Source organism: Bos javanicus, chromosome 19, assembly GCF_032452875.1.
Source record: "Bos javanicus breed banteng chromosome 19, ARS-OSU_banteng_1.0, whole genome shotgun sequence".
NCBI classification, from domain to species: domain Eukaryota; kingdom Metazoa; phylum Chordata; class Mammalia; order Artiodactyla; family Bovidae; genus Bos; species Bos javanicus.
Window position 1 is genome coordinate 46638646 of NC_083886.1, and position 24576 is coordinate 46663221.

At 44.5% G+C, this 24576-nt stretch overlaps 1 protein-coding gene across 4 annotated transcripts in view; it reads right to left on the reverse strand.

The window, feature by feature from the left end:
* Positions 1-303: 303 nt before the first annotated feature.
* LYZL6 (lysozyme like 6) overlaps positions 304-24576 on the reverse strand; it is a 29757-nt gene continuing 5484 nt past the window's right edge. Inside the window, exons 1-5 of one of the 4 annotated variants that reach the window (XM_061392190.1) lie at positions 7802-7990; positions 4354-4587; positions 3253-3411; positions 2259-2337; positions 314-659 (exon numbers count right to left, since the gene is read on the reverse strand). In XM_061392190.1, the coding sequence (XP_061248174.1) occupies positions 590-659; positions 2259-2337; positions 3253-3411; positions 4354-4492 (447 nt within the window). In that variant the 5' untranslated portion in view covers positions 4493-4587; positions 7802-7990 and the 3' untranslated portion in view covers positions 314-589. Of the gene's footprint in view, positions 660-2257; positions 2338-3224; positions 3412-4353; positions 4588-7801; positions 7991-24576 lie in introns of those variants that run through there. The other 3 variants (XM_061392188.1, XM_061392191.1, XM_061392189.1) reach the window with 3 other exon arrangements.

Here is a 24576-nt window from a genome sequence, read left to right on the forward strand (position 1 = left end):
TGAGCTCTTTTACTTCAAAAATAGTTGACCTTAGAGGAATAACTTGCATCTTGATATTGTTTCAAACCAATAACTACAGATTTTATTATCTATTTCATTATTCTTGCATTCATTGTATGTGTCCATTTATTCATTGTATCCATTGTTCACAGATGTCTCTGCTTCTCCAGCTGGATTATGAACACCACATGAACAACAGTTACCATTTATCATCCTTCTTCTTGTACCTAGCACACACTCATAATCTATTAGGTACTCAAATATAGGTGGAATTAATCATGAATAAATTAACACATTCTTTGCACAAGGAATGGTTTAATAATTCCAAAAAAAAAAAAAATAGAGAAGCTTCTTTCATCGTGGTCTTCTTGGTTTGCAAATGACAGTCAGGAACCAGGGACCTGGGCCTGGATGGGAACAAGGAGGAAGCCCTAGAAAACCATTTATTCCTGGGGCTCTGGTCAGTTTTATTTGTAAATGGGAAGGGAAGAAAATAACATGAAGTGGAGGCAAGAGGAAGAAGAATTGAAGAATTCCCGAGTGAGGAGAGGAGTTCTGGAATGACTCCACTACAGGCCTGCTCCCTGCCTCATGCCAGGTGACAGCCTGTCATCCAGTAGGAGAGGGGCCGGCCAGCACAGTGCAACCTCCATTTTACCCTATGAAGAGAAAGAAGAGTGGTTCTTGCTCTCTACTTAGCAGGTGCTTCTTAACACCTGACCCAGCGTTACGTGAGTTTTCCATACAGAGCAACGCCCAGAAACCCCTTCATTCCCAGCTCTCTACTGGGTCCTCCTGTGGCCCCTCTGATTCTTCCTTTAATTTCTGTCATCCATAGTGTTTGCTCTTTCCCCCTACTTAGTATACTTCCACATTTTCAAATCCTCACCTCCTTCTGAAGGGGGAGAGCACTTTTTTGCAGGGCTGAGAGTTACTAAAAAAAAAAAAAAAAAAAAATCCCAGGTGTAACTATTGACTTTCCCTTCAGAAAGGGTCAGCCCTAACAGTCATCAATGCCCCCTCCTCTCTCTCTCTTCTTTTGATAAAGTTGCTATGTGCATTCATTAAAAAAAAATATTTATTTGGCTCTGCCGGGTCTTAGTAGTGACATGTGGGATATAGTTCCCTGACAAGGGATTGAACCTGGGCCCCCTGCTTTGGGAGTGTGGAGTCTTAGCCACTGGACCACGAGGGAAGCCCCAGTGCCCCTTATTTTGCATGGTGTTTTTGGAGCATTCAGGCTTCCCTGGTGGCTCAGATGATGAGGAATCCGCCTGCAATGCAGGAGACCCAGGTTCAATCCCTGGGTAGGGAGGATCCCCTGGAGAAGCGAATGGCAAACCACTCTAGTATTCTTGCTTGGAGAATTCCATGGACAGAGCAGCCTGGCGGGCTACAGTGTGTGGGGTTGCAAAGACTTGGACATGACTAACACTTCACTTCACTTTGGAGCATGCAAGGCACTTAACTCCTGTTTTCAGTTTCCGGTAGAGGCAGCCATTTACATTGTTTATATATGCAGTTTGAGGCTCAGAAATGTTAAATAATCAACTCAACATCCACCATAGTTAAGCTGGATCTGCAACACTCATCCAGCTGATGAACAACTCTCTTTTTTATAGAAATGTTGCTGCCAGTTATGGAGAGAGGGTCCCATGGTAGCCATGTTTATGTTGCTTAATTGCTTCCATCCCGACAGCTGAATGGAGGCGGGTCACCAGGTCCAAGTTGAACCTAACAGACCCTCTGTCTGGATTAGGACTGAGCCTCACGGGTCTGTATGGTCATTTAGGACATTAGCCCATAGATTCAGGGCAGACATAGTCTGTCTGGTGGACTGTGGATTAGAGAAAGCTGGTCTGCAGAGGGAGTAGTGAGGCCAAGGCACCAAGAAAAGCAGAAACCTGCCAGGGAAAGTCCCCAGCCCTGCTTCCATCCCTTTCCTGAGGCCTAACTGCCCCCCTCGTGTGGGCCCAGCAAGACACCTTGTCCTCTCAGCATAAATCCACCCCTCCCCACACACACACCCTACTCCCGGCTAGCTAAAGTCATTCTGTTACTGCAACCAAAAGAGTTTTGCTGAATATAGCATCAGAGAAAGAGCTAGATAGAGCCCAGCTGCTACTAAGACAGAGTTCCTGCCGCAGCCCCCATTTTTCTAGACTGTAGAGAAAGTCCTGACCTACTGTCCCTTTCTCTGTCACCACATCTTTCTTAAGGCTCTGCCCACTAACTTCGTCCCAAAGTGACCTCCTCACCAGTTCTTCATGCCCCCAGCTCCGGACACAATCTTTTTTGCACAGTTAATAATTGCGAGAAGATTGGGGCTCAGCAGTTCTGAAAGAAAGGGAGAAAGAGAATACCCATGAAAGTGCCAGGGACAGTCCCAAAGACTGGCTCTCCCTGCGAGGCACCTCCCACCCAGAGGCTGAGAACTTCCAGTCGAGGCATGGCCTCCCTCTCAGAGGCCCATCTGGACATCCATACAATGGCTGGTGGAGGTTGGGGGTGGCGGGGGAGTAGGGGCAGGAGGGTCAGGAGGACAGATATTTGAGTGTTACTGCCATACTCTCTAGTGGATGGTGGTTCACCCCAAGTGTGGAGGTTTCTAGGGAAATAAAAAGGCAAAACAGGCTGCAGAGACCAAAGTGAACTCCTGCCTAGGGAGCGAGGCTCTTCAGGTGAAGAGCCGAGGGCCATTCATCAGAGTTCAAAGGAGGAGATGAGGTCTCTTCCTCATCACAGAGTCATGGACCTGTGGAATCTTCTGGACTAGCCCTGAGGTGGGGACTTTGCACTTGACCTTCGGTCAGACCATTAGGCAAAGACAGCACTATTTGCTGGCAAGAGCTGAGCCTTCAGGGCCATTAGTGTGGCATCTGGCACTGGTTCTATGAGCCTCAGTTTGCTCATCTGTAAAGTGGGGATCATATTAGTCTCTATCACATAGCAAGTTGGGTAAATGAGCCATGTGTGCAAAGTACTGAGTATGTAATACACTCAATAAATGTTGGCTGCTGCACTGCTCTGCTCTACTGACTGCGCAGAGCCTTTCTGCATCCTGAGAGCACCCTGCAGAACCTCCTGTGGGTATCCAGGGACACAGTCTAACCCCCTGCTCAGTAAAGGAATTCCCTGATTCCTTGAGCCATCCCTCTGGGGGCGTTCCCAGGCTGTGCATGGGAAGGGAAGTCCCGTGAGTAGAGGCTGGTCATCTCTCTCACCTCTCCCACCCTGGGGCCCTTGCCAGACCTTGACAGTCCACTTGGCAATTGTTTTCCGTGTGACTCTGGTAATCGTTGCACCAGTAGTGGCTGTTGATCTGGAAGATGCCATAGTCAAAGCTGCCATCTGTGTTTTCATTTACCTTTGTTATGTTGAAATCACTCTCTACGAAAGCCAGGCACAGCCCTTAGAACAGGGAGAAGAGGGTTTTCAGAGGGGGTGGCCAAGCTGAGGGAGAAGGAAGATGGAGGAGAAAGGGATGAGGAATCGGAAGAAAGGAGCAAGGACTGAGAGGCTAGATGGGGCTGGCAGGCCAGAAACATCCATCAGCTTCTCCTCTCATTTTTCAGTCCGTTCAGCCAGCCACCCATCAGTACAACCACTCGTGCATCCATCTGTCCATCCATCCTTTCTGCACTTAATGATCACCTGCTGTGTGCCAGAAACTGTGCAAAGCTCAGAGAGGGACATTTAGCTGGGTCAAATGCAGATACTGCCTTCAAGGAGCCTATAGAGTAAGAATGAAACTATGGACCTAAAAAACCCACAAGGCAAAATAAAAGGAGAGAGTGTTGTAAGGCAGATATGCACAAATTCTGGGCCAAAAGGAGCTATCTCTATTGAGGAGCGGGATAGAGCCTTTGCACAGGCTGTTCGCTCTGCCTGGAATGCTCTTCCTCCAGATGTTTGGGGGATTGGATCCTTTTTTCTATTCAGCACTTCTCAAAGTCACCTCCTCAGAGAGGCCTTCCTTGACTTCCCCTTCTACAACAGTGTCACCCATCGCCCCCCCTGACTTATTCTTCTGCATAGCATTATCACCACCAGGAAGCACTTCATGTATCTGTGTGTATGTTTCTTGCTGCCTCTTCCCCTAGGATGTGAATACTGTAAGAAAAGGAGCTATGTTGAAGTCTGCACCCCCAGCACCTAAAATCATTCCTGGGACATAGTAAGTGCTCAGTTAATAATGGTTGAACAAATATGGAATGTTGGGAAAGACTTCTTGAAAAGGGCTGCTTTGTTCACTTGACTTTGAAAAAACAAATAAGAGAAGAAAGAAAGACGGCCACTGAGGGCAGGACCATGGGAGGAGGAAGGAGGAGGGAGTGAGAAAATGTCACTCACAGTCAGTCAGGGAGTAGCCCTCAAACCCATCCAAGTCCTCCTGGTGCAGCACCTTGGCCAAGTCACAGCGGCCAATGAGGCTGGCTTGATTCACAGCAACGAGGCAGCTGGCCAACGAGATGAGCAGTGGGCTTGTCATCCTTGGAGGGGAGGAGGCACGGTGGAGGGTGAGAGGTGGAGGGCCTGTGGGTCCTGGAGTCTCCCAGACTGCCTGCTGGTCTTCTCCTGGGGAATCTGGAGAGGGCAGCCAAATGTCCTCACTCACTCACTGCTCCTCTCCTGGCTATTTCTCTTTCCTTTCATGTATTATTCTATAAACACTTTTTTTTTTTTGGTCTCCTGTTTGGTTTTTTATTCCCAATTTAAAATTAACAGAGCTGGGGCATGTCAAATAGACATGTGAGCTGGCCTAAAGGGGTACCCACTAGCCAAATCTGGAATAACATTTTTGAGGTAACAACTTTACTGAGATATAATTGACAATATATAATTCATACACTATACACTTAATTCAGTCAAAGTGTGTAATTCAATCATTTTCAGATCGCAGAAAATCATTTTCAGAATGCAGTTCTGTGTGACTATCACCACAGTCAACTTTATACTGTTTTCATCGACCCAAAAAGAAACCTCATATCCATTAGTTGTGACTCCCTGTTCCACTTCCCTCCAGACTCTGGCAACCACTAACCTACTTTCTGGGCTTCCCAGGTGGAGCTAGTGGTAAAGAACCTGCCTGCCAATGCAGGAGACATAAAAGATGCAAGTTCGATCCCTGGGTGGGGAAGATCCCCTGGAGGAGGGCATGGCAACGCACTCCAATACTCTTTGCCTGGAGAATCCCATGGACAGAGGAGCCTGATGGGCTACAGTCCAGAGGGTCTCAAAGAGTGGGACACAACTGAAGTGACTTAGCATGCATGCATGCAATCTTTTTATTTCTATAGATTTGCCTGTTCTGAGCATTTCATATATATGAAGTCATACGATATCTGGTCTTTTGCATTTGACATCTTTCACTTAACATAATGTTTTCAAGGTTCATCCATGTCATAGCATGTACCAGTATTTATTCCTTTTTCATGGCTGAATACCCTGGAGAAGGAAATGGAGGCCCACTCCAGTATTCTTGCCTGGAGAATCCTGTGGATGGAGGAACCTGGCAGGGCTACTGTCAGTCCATGGGGTCACAAGAGTTGGGCATGACTGAGTGACTAACCATGGCTGAATAATATTACATTGTATGGATATATCACAATTTGTTTATGTATTCATCAGTTTGTGGACATTTGAGTTGTTTCTATTTTTCAGTTGTTAGGAATAATGCTCCTGTGAACATTCATGTACAAGTTTTTGTGTGGACAAATATTTACATTCCTATGGATATATACCAAACAGTGGGTCACATGGTGACTTAAAGTGTAAACTTTTGAGGAATTGCTAAACCTCCAAAGTGGCTGTACCAATTTACATTCCAATTAACCATGTATGAAGATTCCAGCTTCTCCACATCCTCACCAATACAGTTATTAACTGTCTTTTTGAGCAAAGCTATCCTAATGGGTGTGAAGTGGTATCGCATTGTGGTTTTGATTTGCATTTGCTTGATGGCTAATAATGTTGATTGTCTTTTCACATGCTCATTGGCCATTTGTATGACTTTGGCAAAATGTCTTTTCATATCCTTTGCCTACTTTTTCAGTTGGGTTTTTTGTCTTTTCATTATTGAGTGGTAAGTGTTCTTTATATATTCTGAACCTTATCAGATATGTAATTTGCAAATATTTCCTCACATTCTATGGGTCACTTTTCACTCTCTTGACAGTGTTTCTTGGAAACACAAAAGTCTTAAATTTTGATGAAGACTGATTTATGTATTTTTTTCTTTTGTTGCATGTGCTTTGGTATCATATCTGTGAAACCAATGAATAACGGATTCCATGATAATCTAGAACAATTTGGCCATCAAAATAAATGATAATTATTATCTGTGATAACTTTCACTCTATCAAATGATGATAACCCATTGAGTGAGATAGGAATCCATGAGTTCATAACAGTAATAGATAGACAAATAGGTTCATAATGGGGATCAAGGGGCGGGGGCTCTTTCTGACAAGAAAATGCTGACTGATAAATGCGGAGGTAGGCATGAACTTGAAAAATCACCATCCTGAAACCATCATAGATTGATCTGAGCAAGAAAGAATCAACAGTGGGTGCTAAATCAGAGGGAGTGGGAAGCTTAGTGAAGAACTGAGTATGTTCATGGTCCTAACGTGTCTCCCCACAGATTGCATCTTAGTTGCATGAGAAAAACAGTCGAAAAACAGTGGAGAAACCAGACAGCATTTTGACTTCAGTCACATTGAGTGAAGTAAGTCAGAGAAGGAGAAGTATCTTATGATACCCGTTATATGCAGAATCTAAAAAGAAATGATAAAAATGAACTTATTTACAAAACAGATACAGATTCACAGACTTAAAGAAAGAACTTATAAAAAAAAAAAAAAAGAACTTATGGTTACCAGGGGGGAAGGATGGGGGTGGGATGCGGAAAGGGATAATTAGGGAAGATGAGATGAACATATACATACATACACACTGCTATATTTAAAATGGATAACCATCAAAGACCTACTGTATAGCACAGGGAACTCTGCTCAATGTAATCTGGACAAGAGGGGAATCTGGGGGAGAATGGATACATGTCCCTTTGCTGGAAATGGAGAGGAGGAAGGGAAAAACGTCTTGCCCTGTGATCATACTGCTGCTGTCTTATTTAGACCCTAAGTCGTGTTCAACTCTTTGCAACCCCATGGACTTAGCCCATCAGGCTCCTTCATCCATGGGGTTTCCCAGGCAAGAATACTGGAGTGGCTTGTCCTTTTCTCCTCCAGGGGCTCTTCCTGACTCAGGAATAGAACCCATGCCTCCTGCATTGGCAGGCGGATTCTTGACCACTACACCACCTAGGAAGCCTCGTGTATGTGTGTGGGTTTCCTTAACTAGGTGTATGTTCCTGAAGGTTCCTCCATCCACTGGCTTCATGAGTCTGGCAGTTTCTTGGACAAGATGGCTACCCTGACAGTCTGTCTCCTCACGAATGTTTTATTCTGTCTCCTGATACTCACTCCTTAGCAGCCTGAGCTTGGGACCATTCTTTTGCTTCTCTCTGCCACCCTACAGTTGCCAGATTTAGTAAATAAAATCACAGCATGTCCCATTATGTTAGAATTTCAAACAAACAATGGCTATTTTTTTGGTATAAGTGTGTCTCATACAACCTTACTTGGCCCTGACTCAGTAGGATCGTTCAGAGACAGATATCACTGAGCTTTGGAAAGCAGGGAGCTCCATCTCTGCCCCTGAAAGCCCCTCTTGGGGTTCTCCAGGGAAGACAGTGGTTCGGGCAGGTACACCCCAACCCCCCCACCCCGAAGCTTACCTCTCTCCTATCCCTCGCTGACCCCAGGTCCCAGCCTGCCCAGGGCTTTCCGTGAGAATCTATAGAACAAAGCCTTTTGAGTGGGAGCCTCCTCTTCCTCATGGACTATCCTTTAGCCCCGCCCAGCTTACTGCTCTCCATGTTCCAAAGAAGATGGGAGCCCTCAGTCACCCCCGCCTTCTGGAACCCCAGTTCTGTGATGTCATCACTCTCCTGGAAATACTCTGGTCTTAACCTTGCAAACTGGCTCAGTCTTGAGGCCAATCTTGAGGCAGAAGCGGCAGATGGGCCTGGAGGGATTGGTGACAACTGTGATGAGGACCACTGGTGGGACAGGGTAGAGAGGGCGCGAGAGGGCGCACCACCCCCCTTCCCTTCTGGGCACAGTAACACCTTTGAGGGAACTCCTTCCCCCATGGGTTTTAGGCGGTCTGCCGGTCTCAGGGCCCTGCCCTCCAGGTGAGAGGGTTTGTTCACGCCCCAAACCGTGTATCTTGAACTGAAACTAAGTGGCGAGGCTCAGCTTCTCACAGGAAGCCTTCAGGTGTGGGGCCTGAGACTGCTTGGAATCTCATAGATACAGCCCATCTGAGAGAATAAGCGTCCTTGAACAGGGAGCAGAGTCCAGACAGGACTCTTGTCCCAGCATCCACCACTTCTGCAGCCTAAACTCACTTTTGCCCTCACTGCAACCCTGTGATTCAATAAATGTCCTTTCTTGTATAAACACATTTGAGTTGAGTTTCTGTCACCCATACAACCAAAAGAGACCTGCTTAGTACAGGTAGGATGGAGTTAACCATCCATGGAATGGTGACCTGACAACCTGTCACCTCCCCATGAAGGACACACATCTGAGTGTCATTTGTCACCAAGGAAGTCTAGGAGACATTTCCACCAACTATAGCAAAAAGGAAGGGCTTCCCAGGTGGAGCTAGTTGTTTAAAAAAAAAAACACTTGCCTGCTAATGCAGGAAACATAAAAGACAAAGATCTTGGGTTGGGAAGATCCCCCGGAGGAGGGCATGGCAATCCACTCCAGTATTCTTGCCTGGATAATCCCATGGACAGAGGAGCCTGGCAGGCTACAGTCCATGGGGTTGCAAAAAGTCAGGCATGACTGAAGCAACTTAGCAGCAGAAGCGTAGCAAAAAGGAGGCAAGAGAAAGTTTTGTTACTGATGCTCACTTCACCCTTGAGACGGAGTGATAGAGTCTACCAGAAAGGAAGTAGGAGGAGTTTTCTAAGTGGGCAGTGATGCCCTGTACCCTCTGTCTCTGGACTTGTCTCCCTACCGGGGCAGCAGCGCATTGCATCTTGGGATGTAAAGACAGCAGAAGCTCTCTTGTTGTTGAGTCACTCAGCTGTGTCTGACTCTTTTCGACCCCATGGACTGCAGCACGCCAGGCTTCCCCATCCTTCACCATCTCCTGGAGCTTGCTCAAACTCATGTCCATTGAGTCAGTGATGCCATCCAACCATCTCATCCTCTGTCATCCCCTTCTCCTCCTGCCTTCAATCTTTCCCAGCATCAGGGTCTTTTCTAATGAGTTGGCTCTTTGCATCAGGTGGCCAAAGTATTGGAGCTTCAGCATCAGTCCTTCCAATGAATATTCGGGACTGACTGTCTTTAGGATTGACTGGTTTGATCTCCTTCAGTCCAAGGGACTCTCAGGAATCATCTCCAGCACCACATCTTGAAAGCATCAATTCTGAAGCTCTGGTGGAGGTTGAACCCTGGGAGGAGGGCATTCTCTGGGTATCACTTTATGCAGTACCATTTGTGGCCAAAACGGATGACCCAGATAACTTCAGATGATCCAAGTAACCTCACCTGTGCAGAATTAGAGCCCTGGGTGACAGGAAAGGCTTCCATAGTCCAGGACCACATGCTGGAAATTGGACCTGCAGGCGAGGGTCTCCTTGCAGCATGAAGTCTTAGAGGAAATGATGGCAGCACTCAGAAGGGTACCATAGGGACTCTCCAGCCCCACTCACTCCCAACTGTGGTACACATGAGCCCTGGATGGATTCCTACCCATTCAAGGAACTGGCACATCCAACCTGGGACCCATGAATAAAGTCTGGAAGTTGTAGCCTGGGGTAAGAAGACACGGTCTCCACGTATCACTTGTCTAAATAAACATGTTCAAGTTATAAATCAAGCAACTTCAGTTTCACTTTTCACTTTTATGCATTGGAGGAGGAAATGGCAACCCACTCCAGTGTTCTTGCCTGGAGAATCCCAGGGACAGAGGAGCCTGGTGGGCTGCCATCTATGGGGTCGCACAGAGTCGGAGTCGGACATGACTGAAGCGACTTAGCAGCAGTAGCAGCAGCAACAAGCTGTTAAGTAAAATATTTTCTATCCTCATATTCTGACAAACATTCCTTTAAAAGAATAAAATTTTAAAATGTGTATAAAGCTATGTGTGTGTGTGTGCTCAGTTGGGTCTGAGTCTGCGGATCCAGGGACTGTAGCCTGCCAGGCTCCTCTGTCCATGGAATTTTCCAGGCAAGAATACTGGAGTGGATTGCTATTTCCTACTCCAGAGGATCTTCCTGACCCAGGGCTCGAACCATGTCTCTTGCATCTCATGCATTAGAAGGTGAATTCTTTACCGCTAATGTTGCCTGGGAAGCCCATATGAAGCTACAGCCCATTATATTAATATATGACTGAAAGTTAGCAAAATGCCCAAGGTCAATGAATTTAACTTTTATTCCACATGTCTGGAAGCTCTGTTAATGGACTAATAATGTTGGGATGAATAATAAGTGTATACATAATTCATAAAGGATTAAAACTTTCATGAAATTTATTTTCTTATCTTCCTTTCAGCACAAACACTAGTTATATTTCTATGATCAACTTTTAAATATATTTAAGAATTAAAAACATAATTATATTCAAAGTACATAATTTAAAATATATTTTCATCAAAAATATAAATTTAGGTAAAAAATGTACTAATTTTTTCTGTTTTCCAAAATGTTAGTTTCTTTAAAATATTAAAAAGTAGCTAATAATTTGAAAGTCAAGGGTTTTCCTGGTGGCTCTGTGGTAGAGAATCCACCTGCCAATGCAGGAGACACGGGTTCGATCCCTGGTCCGGGAAGATCCCACATGCTATGGAGCAACTAAGCCTGTGCACCACAACTACCGACCTGTGCTCTGCAGCCTGGGAGCTGCAACTAACGAGCCTGTGCACCACAACTAGTGAACCCCCACACCCTAGAGCCTGTGGTCCCCAACAAGAGAAGCCACCGCAATGAGGATTCTGTGCATTGCAACACAGAATCCTCATTGTGGTGGGGGTGGTGAGAGTAGCCCCCACTTGCCAAGACTACAGAAAAGCCCGAGCAATAACAAAGACGCAGCACAGCCAAAAATAAATACATAAATAAAAGTATTTTCTTAAAAGTCAAAATGCAAATTAGAATGAATTATATTAAATTTTTATATCAAAATTACAGAGATCCATTTTATTTTACTCTTTCAAAGTTTAACTACACTTTACTAAGTAACTTTGAATTTTAATATTTAAATTTTATTTAAATTATAAATGTAATTTAAAACTTAAAGTAACTTTTCAAATTAAAATGTTAAAATTCATAAGTCTGGCATTTAATGTCCATCTTGTTGCCAATGTAAAGAATTAGTATTATATTATGTCTAAAGTCTAGACATATATGAAAACGTAAGAGTAATGTGTAATGTGAGTTTTGCAATATTACAAACATTTCCTCAGCTTTTTACAGCTGAGGTAAATATTGTACTAATTCATGGATACTTCCAGAACCAAGAATAGGAACACAAGAATAAGAAACTGTACACTCAGCACTACTAGCAAATGATATCTCATTGTGTTCAAATCTATTGCCTTCAGGCTACCTGAGAGGAAAGCTCTGAAGAGTTAATTTATTAGTCTTTTCTCTTACCTAAATACTTTTCCGCTCAAAGCCTCTCTGAACTTCACAATAGTGCCTAGCAAGAGCCATTAAGCTTTCACCAAAACATAAAACAGGAGCTATACTGTAACATTCAATAAAGTTTTAAAAATGGTCCATATAAAAATATCTTTAAAAAAAAAAAAAAAAAGGCTGTTGTCACACACTTGGAAGTCCTCCACATCCTGAGCAGAAAGGCATGCGGAAAACGATGAGACCAAAAAGGATGATGTGGATGACAAAGATCAGAGACTTAACCTGGGACAAAGGCAAGTGAGCTGAAAAAGGTGAGTTTGCAGATCTGACATGAAAAGGCAGTCACAATGAGACATATTCAAACCATATGTTCATAAGACTGAATTTTAAAAATTATTTACTTATTTTTGCGCTAGGTCTTCACTGCGTGTGTGGGCTTTCTCTAGTCGCAGCGAGTTGGGGCTACTCTCTGGTTGCAGTGCGCGGGTTTCTCATGGAGGCGGCTTCTCCTGTTGTGGAGCACAGGCTTTAGATGGGCTTCAGCAGTTGCTCTGTGGCATGTGGGATCTTCCCAGACTAGGGATCAAACCTGTGTACCCTGCATTGGCAGACGGATTCTTATCCACTGGACCACCAGGGAAGTCCAAGACTGAGTTTTTTATTCTATATTTAGGCTGTACTTCTTCCCTAGTGGCTCAGATGGTAAAGCCTCTGCCTACAATGCAGGAGACCTGGGTTCGATCCCTGGGTCGGGAAGATCCTCTGGAGAAGGCAATGGCAACCCACACCAGTACTCTTGCCTGGAAAATCCCAAGGACGGAGGAGCCTGGTAAGCTATAGTCCGTGGGGTCGCAAAGAGTCAGACACGACTTCACTTTCACTTTACCCCAAAGAAAGTATACCTTCTCAAATAACTTCAGGAATAGTTACAAAACTGATTATAAACTAGGCTAAAACTATTACCTCAAATTGTCCCAAAAGGAGGAATTATATCAGCTCCATACTCTGGCTACAATTTAAAAACCTCAATTTCTTATAACTTTAAAAGAAAAACATACACAGACACACATACACTTTTTCTCCCCTGAATAATTATTGGGTCACTGGCAAATTATTAGTAAAATCTGGAGTAACAGCTTTCTAAAATGAAAATGACATTAATATATCGTGTTTGAAATTTATTTAGAAGTAAATTCATAGTCTTAACTGCTTTCATTCAAGTAAAAAAATTTGAGTGTTTGACTCAAGAAGTTAGAAAAATTAGAAGAAAAACTTTCCCAAGGAAAACAGAAGGAAGCAAAGCATAAGAATAAAAGCATAATATATTTCATGAGGGGTTCCCTGGTGGCTCAGATGGTAAAGAATTTGCCTGCAATGCAGTAGACCTGGGTTTGGTCCCTGGGTGGGGAAGATTCCCCTGGAGAAGGAAATGGCTACTCACTCCAGTATTCTTGCCTGAAGAATTCCATGGACAGAGGCGCCTGGAGAGCTACAGTTCATGGGGTCACAAAGAATCGGACACGACTGAGTGACTAACACTTTCACACTTTCATGCTGAATCGGATTCAGGGGAAATGTTGGATGACAAGTTAAAAATGGAGTTAAGAAACAGCAACGAGAGAACCGGCATATTATGTGTCCCACTTTGGACTTGGGATTCTTCTTTGTGGTACTAGTGCAGTGTAAGCTAAATTCTTCAAAGTTTCTGGAGTAAATTCCTTGCAAGGACAGGTCACTCTGAAGCTACAGGTCACCACAAAACTCAGTAGGTTGATTATCGAAGAAGGTAGAATAACTTAGGGTTCTAAAGCTTTGTTACTTGAAAACCATTGCCAAACATTTTCTCTCATAAAATCATGTTCTGTCTCAAGAAGGCCTCCAGTGGGACAAAGAGGTACCGTTGCCAGCTGCTGGCCTTGAGAGCATGGGTCACGGAAGGAGACTTCTGTTTCTGCTCAGGAAAGTGCAAAGGAAGCTTCTAGATTGCACTGTGAAACACAAGATGAATCAAATACAAACATGCCTTAAAAAAATCAAGTACGGACCTCAGTGAGCTCATAAGCCGGAGTAATAAACGTTTCTTTACTTACTTGGCTGCACCGGGTCTTAGTTGTGGTATGATGGATCCTTGACCTTCTTTTCAGCATGTGGGTTCTTTTAGTTGTGGCACGCAAACTTAGTTGCAACTTGCAGAATCTAGTTCCCTGACCAGGGACTGAACCTGGGCCACCTACATTGGGAGTGCGGCATCTTAGCCACTGGACCACCAGGGAGGTCCCTGAGTAATTAATAGACTGCAGAAAATTCCACAGTGGTCCACACTGAACACACCACTCACATAATTCAAAAAGTAACATGCCACCCTAATGATCAGTCCTCTGAGAAATGAATCCACTGAACTAAGATCTGCCTGTTTCCACCTCCTCTGCTCAATCTCAGCGCCCATGTGTGATCCACACAGCATGTACTCTCCTGCATGGAGTGGCCTTTGGAGCCAAACCAGCCAAAGTTCCTGGCAAAGAACTGGGTTCGTGTAATTTCATGTGTAGGTAAAGCCTGTGACCACATCGCTGTATGTTTTACGGTTCTCATGCATGAGCATCTACTTGGGACTTATCTATTATTTTGTTACTTTCCTTCTGTTTCTTTTCTATATGATAGTTAGGGCATAATGCTGCTTTTTAAATTTACCATCACTCTGAATGGATAAACACGTCAATGAAAAGAGAAGAACCATTGGTTAATTCGTTGAATGGATAAATGTCAAAATAATTATGCTGAGTAAAAGAAGCCAGACCAAAAAAAAAGTATATACTGATTTCATTTATAGAAAACTCTTAAAAATGTGGACTAATCTATATGTTTTTTTTAATTATAGAAAGCATGGGGGGAAATCCCTGGTGGTTCAGTGTTTAGGGCTCCATGCTTCCACTGCAGGGAGCAAGGGTTTGATCTCTGGTCAGGGAACTAGGATCCCACGTGCCTTGTGGCATGGTCAAAAAGATAAATAAATAAAATATTTTAAAAATTATAGAAAGCACAAAGCAATCATTAGTTGCTTGGGGACAGGGGGTAGAAAGGGGGACAAGGAAATTTGGGGGGAGTGATGGAGATGTTCACCATCGTGATTGTGATGATGGGCATGGATATTCACAAAAATCAAAAATTATCAAATTGCACCCTACAAATATGTCATTTATTAGATAGTGTCACCGTTGGACACGACTGAGTGACTAAGCACAGCACAGCACATCACTGACTCAACGGACATGAATCTGAGCAAACTCTGGGAGAGGGTGAAGGACAGGAAAGCCTGGCATGCTGCAGTCCATGGGGTCACAAAGAATCAGACGTGACTTAGCGACTGAACAACAACCTCAATAAAGTGCTTAAAATCTTTAAAAACTATTATCATTACACAAAATATATTTTATGACGAAGGAGTTATGGGTCTGTCATGGTTGAAACCCCCAGCATCAGGAAAATTCAGAAACGGCCGGGGGGTTGGAATTTTTCCCACACTCCGCTTCTCAGGCCAACTCTCTGTGCAAGTTATCCTGTGGCCACTAGGGGCCAGCAACGGCCCCTGTACAGGAAGTGGGGCTGCAGGGGTACCAAGTTAATTGATTGATTCATTAATCAATCCATGGGGTCCTAAAGAGTCTGACATGACTGAGAGACTGAACAGCAACAAAAAATTATTTATTAGCTGTACTTTTTCTTTTGCATTAGCTGCATATTCTCAATACATCTCAGGAACTGGCTGTTGTCTGCCCCCTGGGGAAGGTACAGCAGGCATTGGTCCTGCTGTAGACGTCCAGAGAGCAGCCAGCCTGTCAGGTACAGGGCAGGAGCCACAGGTAAGGGGATGAGAGGGAAGAGGGAAGTGGCAGGGCTCACTCTAGGAAAGCAATTGGAGCAGCAGGCTGTACGCTACTCTGGCCAACACAATCCTGCAGGCAGCATGGATAGGGAGCACCAGCAGGTTGCAGGGTTCAACCACTCAGGTGGGACTGGGGCATAACTCCAGTGCCCAGGGGGAGAAAGGCAGGACCCTCATCCTCATATTGGGTGGGTGACCAAGGCTAGAACTCAGGCCAAGGATCAAACTCAGAAGCCCTGGGACTTACCTGGTGGTTCAGTGGCTAAGACTCTGTGCTCCCAATGCAGGGGGGCGTGGGTTCTGTCCTTGGTCGAGGAATTAAAACCCACATGCCGCAACTAAGACCTGGCACAGCCAAGTAAATCAATAACAAGTATATATATTTGTTTAATCAGAAGCACTGAGTGTTAGCTAGGCTTAAATTGCGGTTGAGAGGAATGGAAAACCCCAAATATCACTGGCTCAAACAGAGTAGAAGCTCACTTCTCTCTCATGTTAAGACATCCCCAGGGAGTCAGTCTACTACCAACAGGGTGCCCCATCGTGCCAACGAGATGAAAGAGAGAGAGGATCTAGTTTCCCCTGTCTTGTTCTCCAATCTTCAGTCATGGCTTTGCTCCTTGGCCCAAAATGGCTGCTAGGACTCAGCCTTTCCTTGCCATATTCCAGGCAACAAGAAAGGAGAAGTACAGTCTTCTTTTTTAGGGCATTTCCTAGAATTATGCAGACTACTTCACTTACATTCTATCGGCCAGAACCAGACCTAGCTGCAAATGACAACGGGAAATACAGTCTTAGTTTCACACATTCACGGATGGGCCCAACTAAAAATCAGAGAGTCTATAAGTGAAAATCAGAGAACATGTTTCAGGGACTCAAATTACGATATAAGGCAGAAGTGAGCAGGGGGCTCACCCTTAGACCCAGGTGCTGGGGTGTAGCTGTTTCCATCTCTGCTGCCCTAGGTCCCAGGGCTTGGGTGGAATGGGGTCACATGAATTCAGTTGTGGGGAGGGAGGAGGTGTTGAACCCAGCCACAGGGCCTGACTGTCCCTCAGTACCTGCCACTGCAGCAACAGTGGGCCTTTTACAGCTAAGTGCAGCATCAGCCGTGGAAGAATCGTCTGCTCGTTGTCAAGGACCTGCACAGACTCAAAGGCCAACGACCGCTTGATGCTGTGAAAGGAATTCTCAAGATGAGTCCAAAGGTCACAGACTGCTTTCTCCCAGGAGGCGGCCATGTGGTTGAGGACAACTGCCTTTTTTATTTCTTTACTTAAAAAATAATTTTAAAAAATTTACTATGGAATAACATGGACAAAGAAAAGTCCACAAATCATAAGTGATCTTCACACACACACACAACAAACACACCTAAGCACCCAGCTTCCAGATCAAGAAGTAGAACCTTACCACAACCACGGAAGACCTGAAGGGTCCCTTCCAGTGACTCCCCATTCGCCCTCCTCCCACCTCCACCCTTCCCACCCCACACCCTTCAGTGTCCATCCCTATCATTAGCATTTAAAAATCTCTCTGGGCAATTCCATAGTTAATGTTGAGAATCACTGCTTTTGTAAAAACAGTTCTCCAACTTGGCTGTTCATTAGAATCCACTGGGATAGAAAAGGGAACAGAAACAGCTGCTAGAAGGCAGTGTGGTGCAGTGGGGAAACCCGGGGACCAGACAGACCTGCCAGTTATCAGCTGTGTGACCTTGACTGAGTCTCTCCACCTCTCTTACCTGTGAAATGGGGATAGCATCATCCCATGCCCAACAGAGCTGAGGCTGAGAGACAGAGGAGGTAAGCCTGGGCGGATGTAGGGTCCAAATATGGCAGCTACCATTGTCATTTTTATTAAAGGTGAGCAGCCCCAGGAAAATTGAAAGCCCTTCTTTCTGTATGCAGATGGGACCCCATCTGGGGATGGTGGAGACAGGCTATGCTGATAAGAGGGTCAACAGGTTGGTAAGAAGCCCGTGTCTTTCTAGGGAGTCCAGGAAAATTCCACAGGCAGCAGAGATCCCAAGCTAAAGCCAGTGAGAGGTGGCCCCCGGTTAGCAAAACTGCAACATCAACAGCACCGGGGACCAGCAACTGTAGACGAACTTGGGCTAAACTAACCCTTCTCCTTCAGCAAGATGAACAAGGAGCTGACTGGCTGCAGGCTGACTCTGAGAGCTGCTTATGGAGAAAAATGCAATGTTGTTGAGCACCTGCTTTGTGCCAGACGTTGCACATTCATGTCTTGAATCTCATGAGGTGGACAAACTCATCCCATTAATCTTTTTTTTTTTTTTTTAGATTTGTTTATAGCTGCACTGGGTCTTCATTACTGAGTGAGGGCTTTCTCTAGTCACGGTGAGTGGGGACTACTCTTTGTTGCAGTGCTTCTCATTGCTGTGGTTTCTTTCGTTGCAGAGCATGGGCACTAAGGTGCCCGGTGCACAGGCGTGGCATGTGGAATTCTCCAGGAGCAGGGATGGGACTCATGTCTCCTGCATGGGCAGGCGGATTCTTAACCACTGGACCATCAGGGAAGCCTGCATCCCATTGATCTTGAGGGCCCTGAGGCTTAGAGGCAGCAGCGACTACCTAGCTCACAGAACCCAGCTGTCACAAGAGGCTGGGACATTCCTCTCCACTGGGCTGCATCACCCCTATGGGTGTGGTGTGTACACAAATGACCTGTGAATACCTTGATTAGATGCTCATTTCTCTTTTTTTCCTGAAATGAAAAGTGTATGACCTTTTAAGCTGATGACTTTATCTTTTTTTGGGTACTTATTACAAGATATAATATTCACTTTAGAACATATAGGAAATATAAATAAAAGAAAAATATTAAAGTATCTTACACAGAGATGAGCACATCTATGTTTCACACCTATCGTTCATCTGTGTGAGTCTGTGTGTGTGTGTGTGTGTGTGAGTATATAGGTAGAAATTGACCAAAAAGGAGTCATGAGGTATACTCTGTTAGATAATTTGCTTCTCTTCACTTAACAATACAGTTGACCTTGAACAGCACAGGTTTCAACTGCATGGGTCCATTTATTGCATATTTTTTTCAAAACAAGGCAGGTTCCATATCTGTGGATATGGAGGACTGGTTATGGGACTTTAGCATCTGGGGATTTTTGTATCTGAAGCAGGTTCTGTAGCCAATTCCCTGTGGAAATAGAGGGACGACTGCAAAGAGTGGTCGTATCTGTATGTCATCGAATATTTTTCTCCAACAGTGGCTCTTGTTAGAAGCCCCAAGGAAAGCTTAACAAATATTCATGTCTGGGTTCCACTCTTCAGGCGGATTTAATTGACCCTGGATGGGGTTGGTCCATGGGACTTTTAAGACCCCCCGGGGGTTCCAATGTGCGGTCAAGCTGGAGCGCTCCTTGCCACAGCTTCGCTTTCCCATGGTGGCCTTGCGTTTACTTTACTGAAGGGATATACTGTAATTTGACCAACTCCCTTCCTTAGACACTCAATTTGGTTCCATTTTTTTCAATATTAGAAACCAGGAGTTAGCAAACCTTTTCTGTAAAGGACCGAATAATATGTTTTAGCCTTTATAGGCTATAAGGTGTCTGTTTAACCCGGCCTTTATAGCCTGAAAGCAGCCACAGACAATGCATAAAAGGAGCGTGGCTGTGTTCCAATAAAACTTTATTTACAAAAACAAGCAGTGGCCAATTTAGCCTCTGAGCCATAGTTTGCTGGCTCCTGCTATAAGCAATGCTGTAGTGAGTATCTTTGAAGCTACACCTTCTAGCATAAAATGACTATTTTCTTGGGATGGTGATACCGTTTACTTTTAGAAGTAAGACCCCTTCCAAATAAAACTTGAACTAGAATTCATATAAACAACAGGTAAGAGGGGCATCTTGTTAGTTACATATATTTTATAAATTCAAATGTACATTTTCTTTTTAAAAAGTCAGGGGTTGTAGATCATAGTTATTTTTGGTTTTGCTTCTGATCAGCCTCAGCACCTGTGGCATTCAAGTCAAAGTTTTGTAGAACCAACCAAATGCCTCTATGAAACCCTAGTGCTCCACAAGGAATACAGTTTGAAAACCATTGCAATGTGATAAATTCTTGGAAATATAGCTGGTGGAAGGCCTGAACCATTTCAAAGCAGCTTATGGAGACTTCCCTGGCGGTTCAGTGGTTAAGACTGTCTTCCAATGCTGGGGGTACAGGTTCCATCCCTGGTCAGGGAGCTGAGATTCCACATACCTTGCAGTCAAAAAACCAAAACAGAAAACAGAATAAATATTGTAACAAATTCAATACTTTAAAAATGGTCCACATTAAAAAAAAAAAACTTAAAAAAAAAAATAAAAGCAGCTTGTGTATGTCATTTCAGCTGTCAAATGACCCTGAAGAAAAAGGGAAAAAAAGACATGTTTCTAATATTCAAACAGGTGTGAACATCTTCCTGTTGTCCAATTGGCTTTGCAGGGTGAATGTTTTAGACACTGGTTCCTAGTGTGGTGTGAATCACTTCCTTCCCTTGTCTCATCCCTTTCAATGATTTGTAGAAGGTTCTCCAAGGTTCTCCCATTGCACATGCTCATTATGGCTTTCAGAAAATCAATAAAATGATCATCTTATTCTCTTTTTTCTTCTAGTCTTACTGAGATATAATTGACATACAGCACTGCATAAGTTTAAGGTTTACAGCATAGAGATTTGACTTACATACATCATGAAATGATTATCACAGTAAGTTTAGTGAACATCCATCATCTCACATAGATACAAAAAAAAAAAAGAAAAAAAAACTTTCCTTGTGATGAGAACTCTTAGAATTTATCCTCTTAACAACTTTCATATATAACATACAGCAGTGTTAATTATATTTATAATGCTGTACACTACATCTTTAGTACTTCATTATCTTTTTTTAATATTTGTTTTTTAATATTTTTTAATATTGTGTGTATGTGGGTTTTTTTTTTAATATTTGCCAGGTCTTAGCTGTGGCATGTAGGATCTATTTTCTGACCAGAGATCATACTCAGGCCCCCAACATTGGAAATGTGGATTCTTAACCACTGGACCACCAGGCAAGTTCCCTCCCTGCCCACTCTTCAGCCTTCTCTCTCGACACTCCGCAGCGCCGCAGCCTCACCCCTGGGTCCCTGCGACCACAGCCCTGGACTCCCTCAGGTTTCAGAGCCACAGCAGATGCTGCTTCCCCTGCAGATTGCTCTTCCTGCCCCTTCTGTCTGAATTTTCCTATGTACCTTTTCTGACTCAGCTCTCCTGCCACTGTTCCCCTAGCACATCATACAGAACTGTAAGTGGCCAAGATCACTGTGCCTGGACAGTGGGAAGGAGTGGCTGACTCATGTGGGATTCTGTGGGGTTCTTCCACTTGACCCCAAAGCAGCCCTGGTCCTCCCCTTCTCCTCTCCACAGTCTGCGATATTCCCCACAGCATCTGAGCTAAACAGGGAACCACCGACTCCCTAGAGCCTTGTCATTAGGAGCTGGCATTTTGCTGCATTCCCCCTGTTGTGACGACTGGCATTGAAGCTGGTGCCAAATGGGCAACCCAGAAGGATCTTTCTCTTCCTTTTTTCCTTCCTCCAGGCTTGTTCTTTAGGCTTGAGAAGCCAGATGCTTTGGGGTTTAATTACACACTGCAGTTAGAAGCACAGAATGTCAGAGCTGGAAAGGAAGAACCTTATTATAAATAATCGCTGCCAGCATTTATTGAACACTTACTCTGTGCCAGGCCCTGTGCCAGGCCTGTTTCCAGGCATTACCTCGCTTACCCTTCCCAACAATTCCAGGAGGCAGAAACCATCATCACCCCTATTCTGTAGGGAAGGAAACAAAAGGTTTTCAGGAGATTACAGGGCATTTCCCAAACTGTGCTGTGTGGTACACAGTGGCAAAAAAAAAAAAAAAGTTTATTCAGGTTTTTCCACAAGATGGTATGGAAAAGTCCAAATGAACTATTTGGCCAACCAATATTAGTTGCTGGTGAGGAAAAAAGCATCCCACTGTTACACAGCACAACCTGTATCACCCTGGGAAAGTCACAATACACATCAGTATTCTAAAGGCTCTAAGAAGTCCTGTAGTAAAGAAACCTGTTGGGGTCAGTGTCACTTCTGTGGGTACCTCACTGGGACTGCTGATCAGAAGACACAGTTTGGGGAATGCAGATCTTACCCTTGCTTTTCATCTTACAAATGGGGTAAGAAAGGCCTAAGATGATGGCATCTGGTCCCATCACTTCATGGCAAATAGGTAGGGAAACAATGGAAACAGTGACAGACTTTATTTTTTGGGGCTCCAAAATCACTGCAGATGGTGACTGCAGCCATGAAATTAAAAGACACTTGCTCCTTGGAAGAAAAGCTATGACCAACCTAGATAGCATATTAAAAAGCAGAGACATTACTTTGCCGACAAAGTCCATCTAGTCAAGGCTATGGTTTTTCCAGTGGTCATGGATGGATGTGAGAGTTGGACCATAAAGAAGGATGAGTGCCAAAGAAGTGATTTTGAACTGTGGTGTTGGAGAAGACTTGAGAATCCCGTGGACAGCAAGGAGATCAAACCAGTCCAAACTGTGCTGAGTGGTACACAGTAGTAAAAAGAAAAAGTTTGTTCAGTTTTTTGTTAGTATTGATTGCCAGGTGGACCTATCTGAACTAAAATGTTTAAATCCAAAGGTATTTTACATTGTCAACCTTTCCAAAAAGGTTAATAAAGTGCTCCTTGCATTTTATCAATTCTATCAAAACTATCAATCAAACTATCAAAACTGTCAGTCCTAAAGGAAATCAATCGTGAATGTTCATTGGAAGGACTGATGCTGAAGCTGAAACTCCAATACTTTGGCCACCTAATGCGAAGAACTGACTCAATAGAAAAGGCCTGATGCCGGGAAAGATTAAAAGCAGGAGGAGAAGGGGACGACAGAGGATGAGATGGTTGGATGGCATCACCGACTGAATGGACATGAGTTTGAGCAAGTTCTGGAAGTTGGTGAAGAACAGGGAAGCCTGGCGTGCTGCAGTCCATGGAGTCACAAAGAGTCAGACATGACTGAGTGACTGAATGACATCAACAAGAAAGGCCCGGGTAATGCTTGAGGTACAGACCAGGCACAGATTTTGGGCCCCATGCTCTCTGCACATCCACCCCACCCCTTCCAGAAAAGATAGAGTGGAGAAACGCAAACCATGACCCATCTGGCCCCCACTTCCTGTTTTTATAAATAAAGTTTTATTGAAAATGATCAGATTCAGCTCCCTTGATTTACAGATGAGCCAATCAAAGCCCAGAGAGGATAACTGATTTGTCAAAGGTCACGCAGACAATTAGGGGCAGAAATAGATTCTAGATCTAAAACCAGAAATAGATCTCCAAAAACCAGGTATTCTCTGAAACACAAATCAGACAGGTGGCAGGAGGTGACATGTGAAGTTCCTGATACCTGTGACATCTGCTTACAAGTTCTCCACTGTACAATACTTAAAAAAATACTTCCCGCTTTCTGCTATGGCACGAACACCCCCCAAGGCATTTCTCTCACTGTTTTGGGAAAAGCCACCTTTGCATGAACAGTCAGGCTCCTCTGTCCTCCACTCTGTGTGCATGAACAGAGTAGGGGCCAACTCGAAATCTCTGGAGGGGCAAAGGCTGAACAGGGCAGTCCATGTTTATTTAAATTCTGTACCAGATGCAGGAAATCATTATTAACTTCCCCTCTGCGAATGTGAAACGTGAGATCATTTGGACAGGACCTGGGCATAAAGCAACCTTTGCCCGCTCCAGGAAGAGTTTGCCAAATGAATAACTAGCATAAACAGGAGCCCCAGGGCAGCTGTTTGAAACCACTTCAGAAAATAAATTCCTTTCAAGGGTTCTTGGGCCTCCCTGAAACAAGCTATGGTACAAGGGTCACCTATTGATATTTTGTGTGTGTGTAGTCATGTATGGATGTGAGAGAGAAGGCTGAGCCCCAAAGAATTGATTTCAAACTATGGTGCTGGAGAAGACTCTTGAGAGTCCCTTGGACAGCAAGGAGATCAAACCAGTCAGTATAAAGGAAATCAACCCCAAATACTCATTGGAAGGACTGATGCTGAAGCTGAAGTTCCAATACTTTGGTTACCAGATGCAAAGAGCCAACTCACTAGAAAAGACCCTGATGCTAGGAAAGATGGAAGGCAGGAGGAGAAGGAGATGACAGAAGATGAGATGGTGGGATGGCATCACCGACTCAATGGACATAGTTTGAGCAAACTCCAGGAGGTACCGAAGGACTGGGAAGCCTGGTGTGCTGCAGTCCACGGGATTGCAAAGCGTCAAACACGACTGAGCAACAACTGAACAACATGTTCATGTGTACAGTTGAATATGCAAATAAAATCATTCTGACCTCTTCATTAAAATGCAGGGAGCACTTTAGTAACCTTTTTGGAAAGGTTGACAATGTAAAATACCTTTGGATTTAAACATTTTAGTTCAGATAGGTCCACCTGGCAAGTGATACTAACTGGGGAGATGTGATTAATCTCTGAATCTAGGGGAGGAGGTGTCTCACCGATCCTGGATGGCCAAGGCAGGCCTGAGAGTTAAAGGTTCATCTAGAAACAGCTGCGGGGACAACAGTGGCCTCTGGGTGGAGGTTCTTCCTGGGGCAGCCAGACTGCCCAGATGGCCTTTCCAGATCTGGGAGAGGCAGGCTTGTCACTGAGGTGGAGGGTAAAAATAGTGCTGTGTGGGAGGCAGCTGGGCCCAGAGGCACTGGCTTCCTGGTTCTAGGGCGGGAGACAGCCTGCAGACAGGCACCTTCTTGGGCTCCTGAGGCCCCTCCCGAATCCTGGGGCCTGGATGGCGGGGGGTGGGGGGGGGAGCTTTTCTCTAATATCAAAGCACTCTCCTATATTCACCATTCGTCCCCCTGCCCTCCCTGCCCGGATGAGCAAACA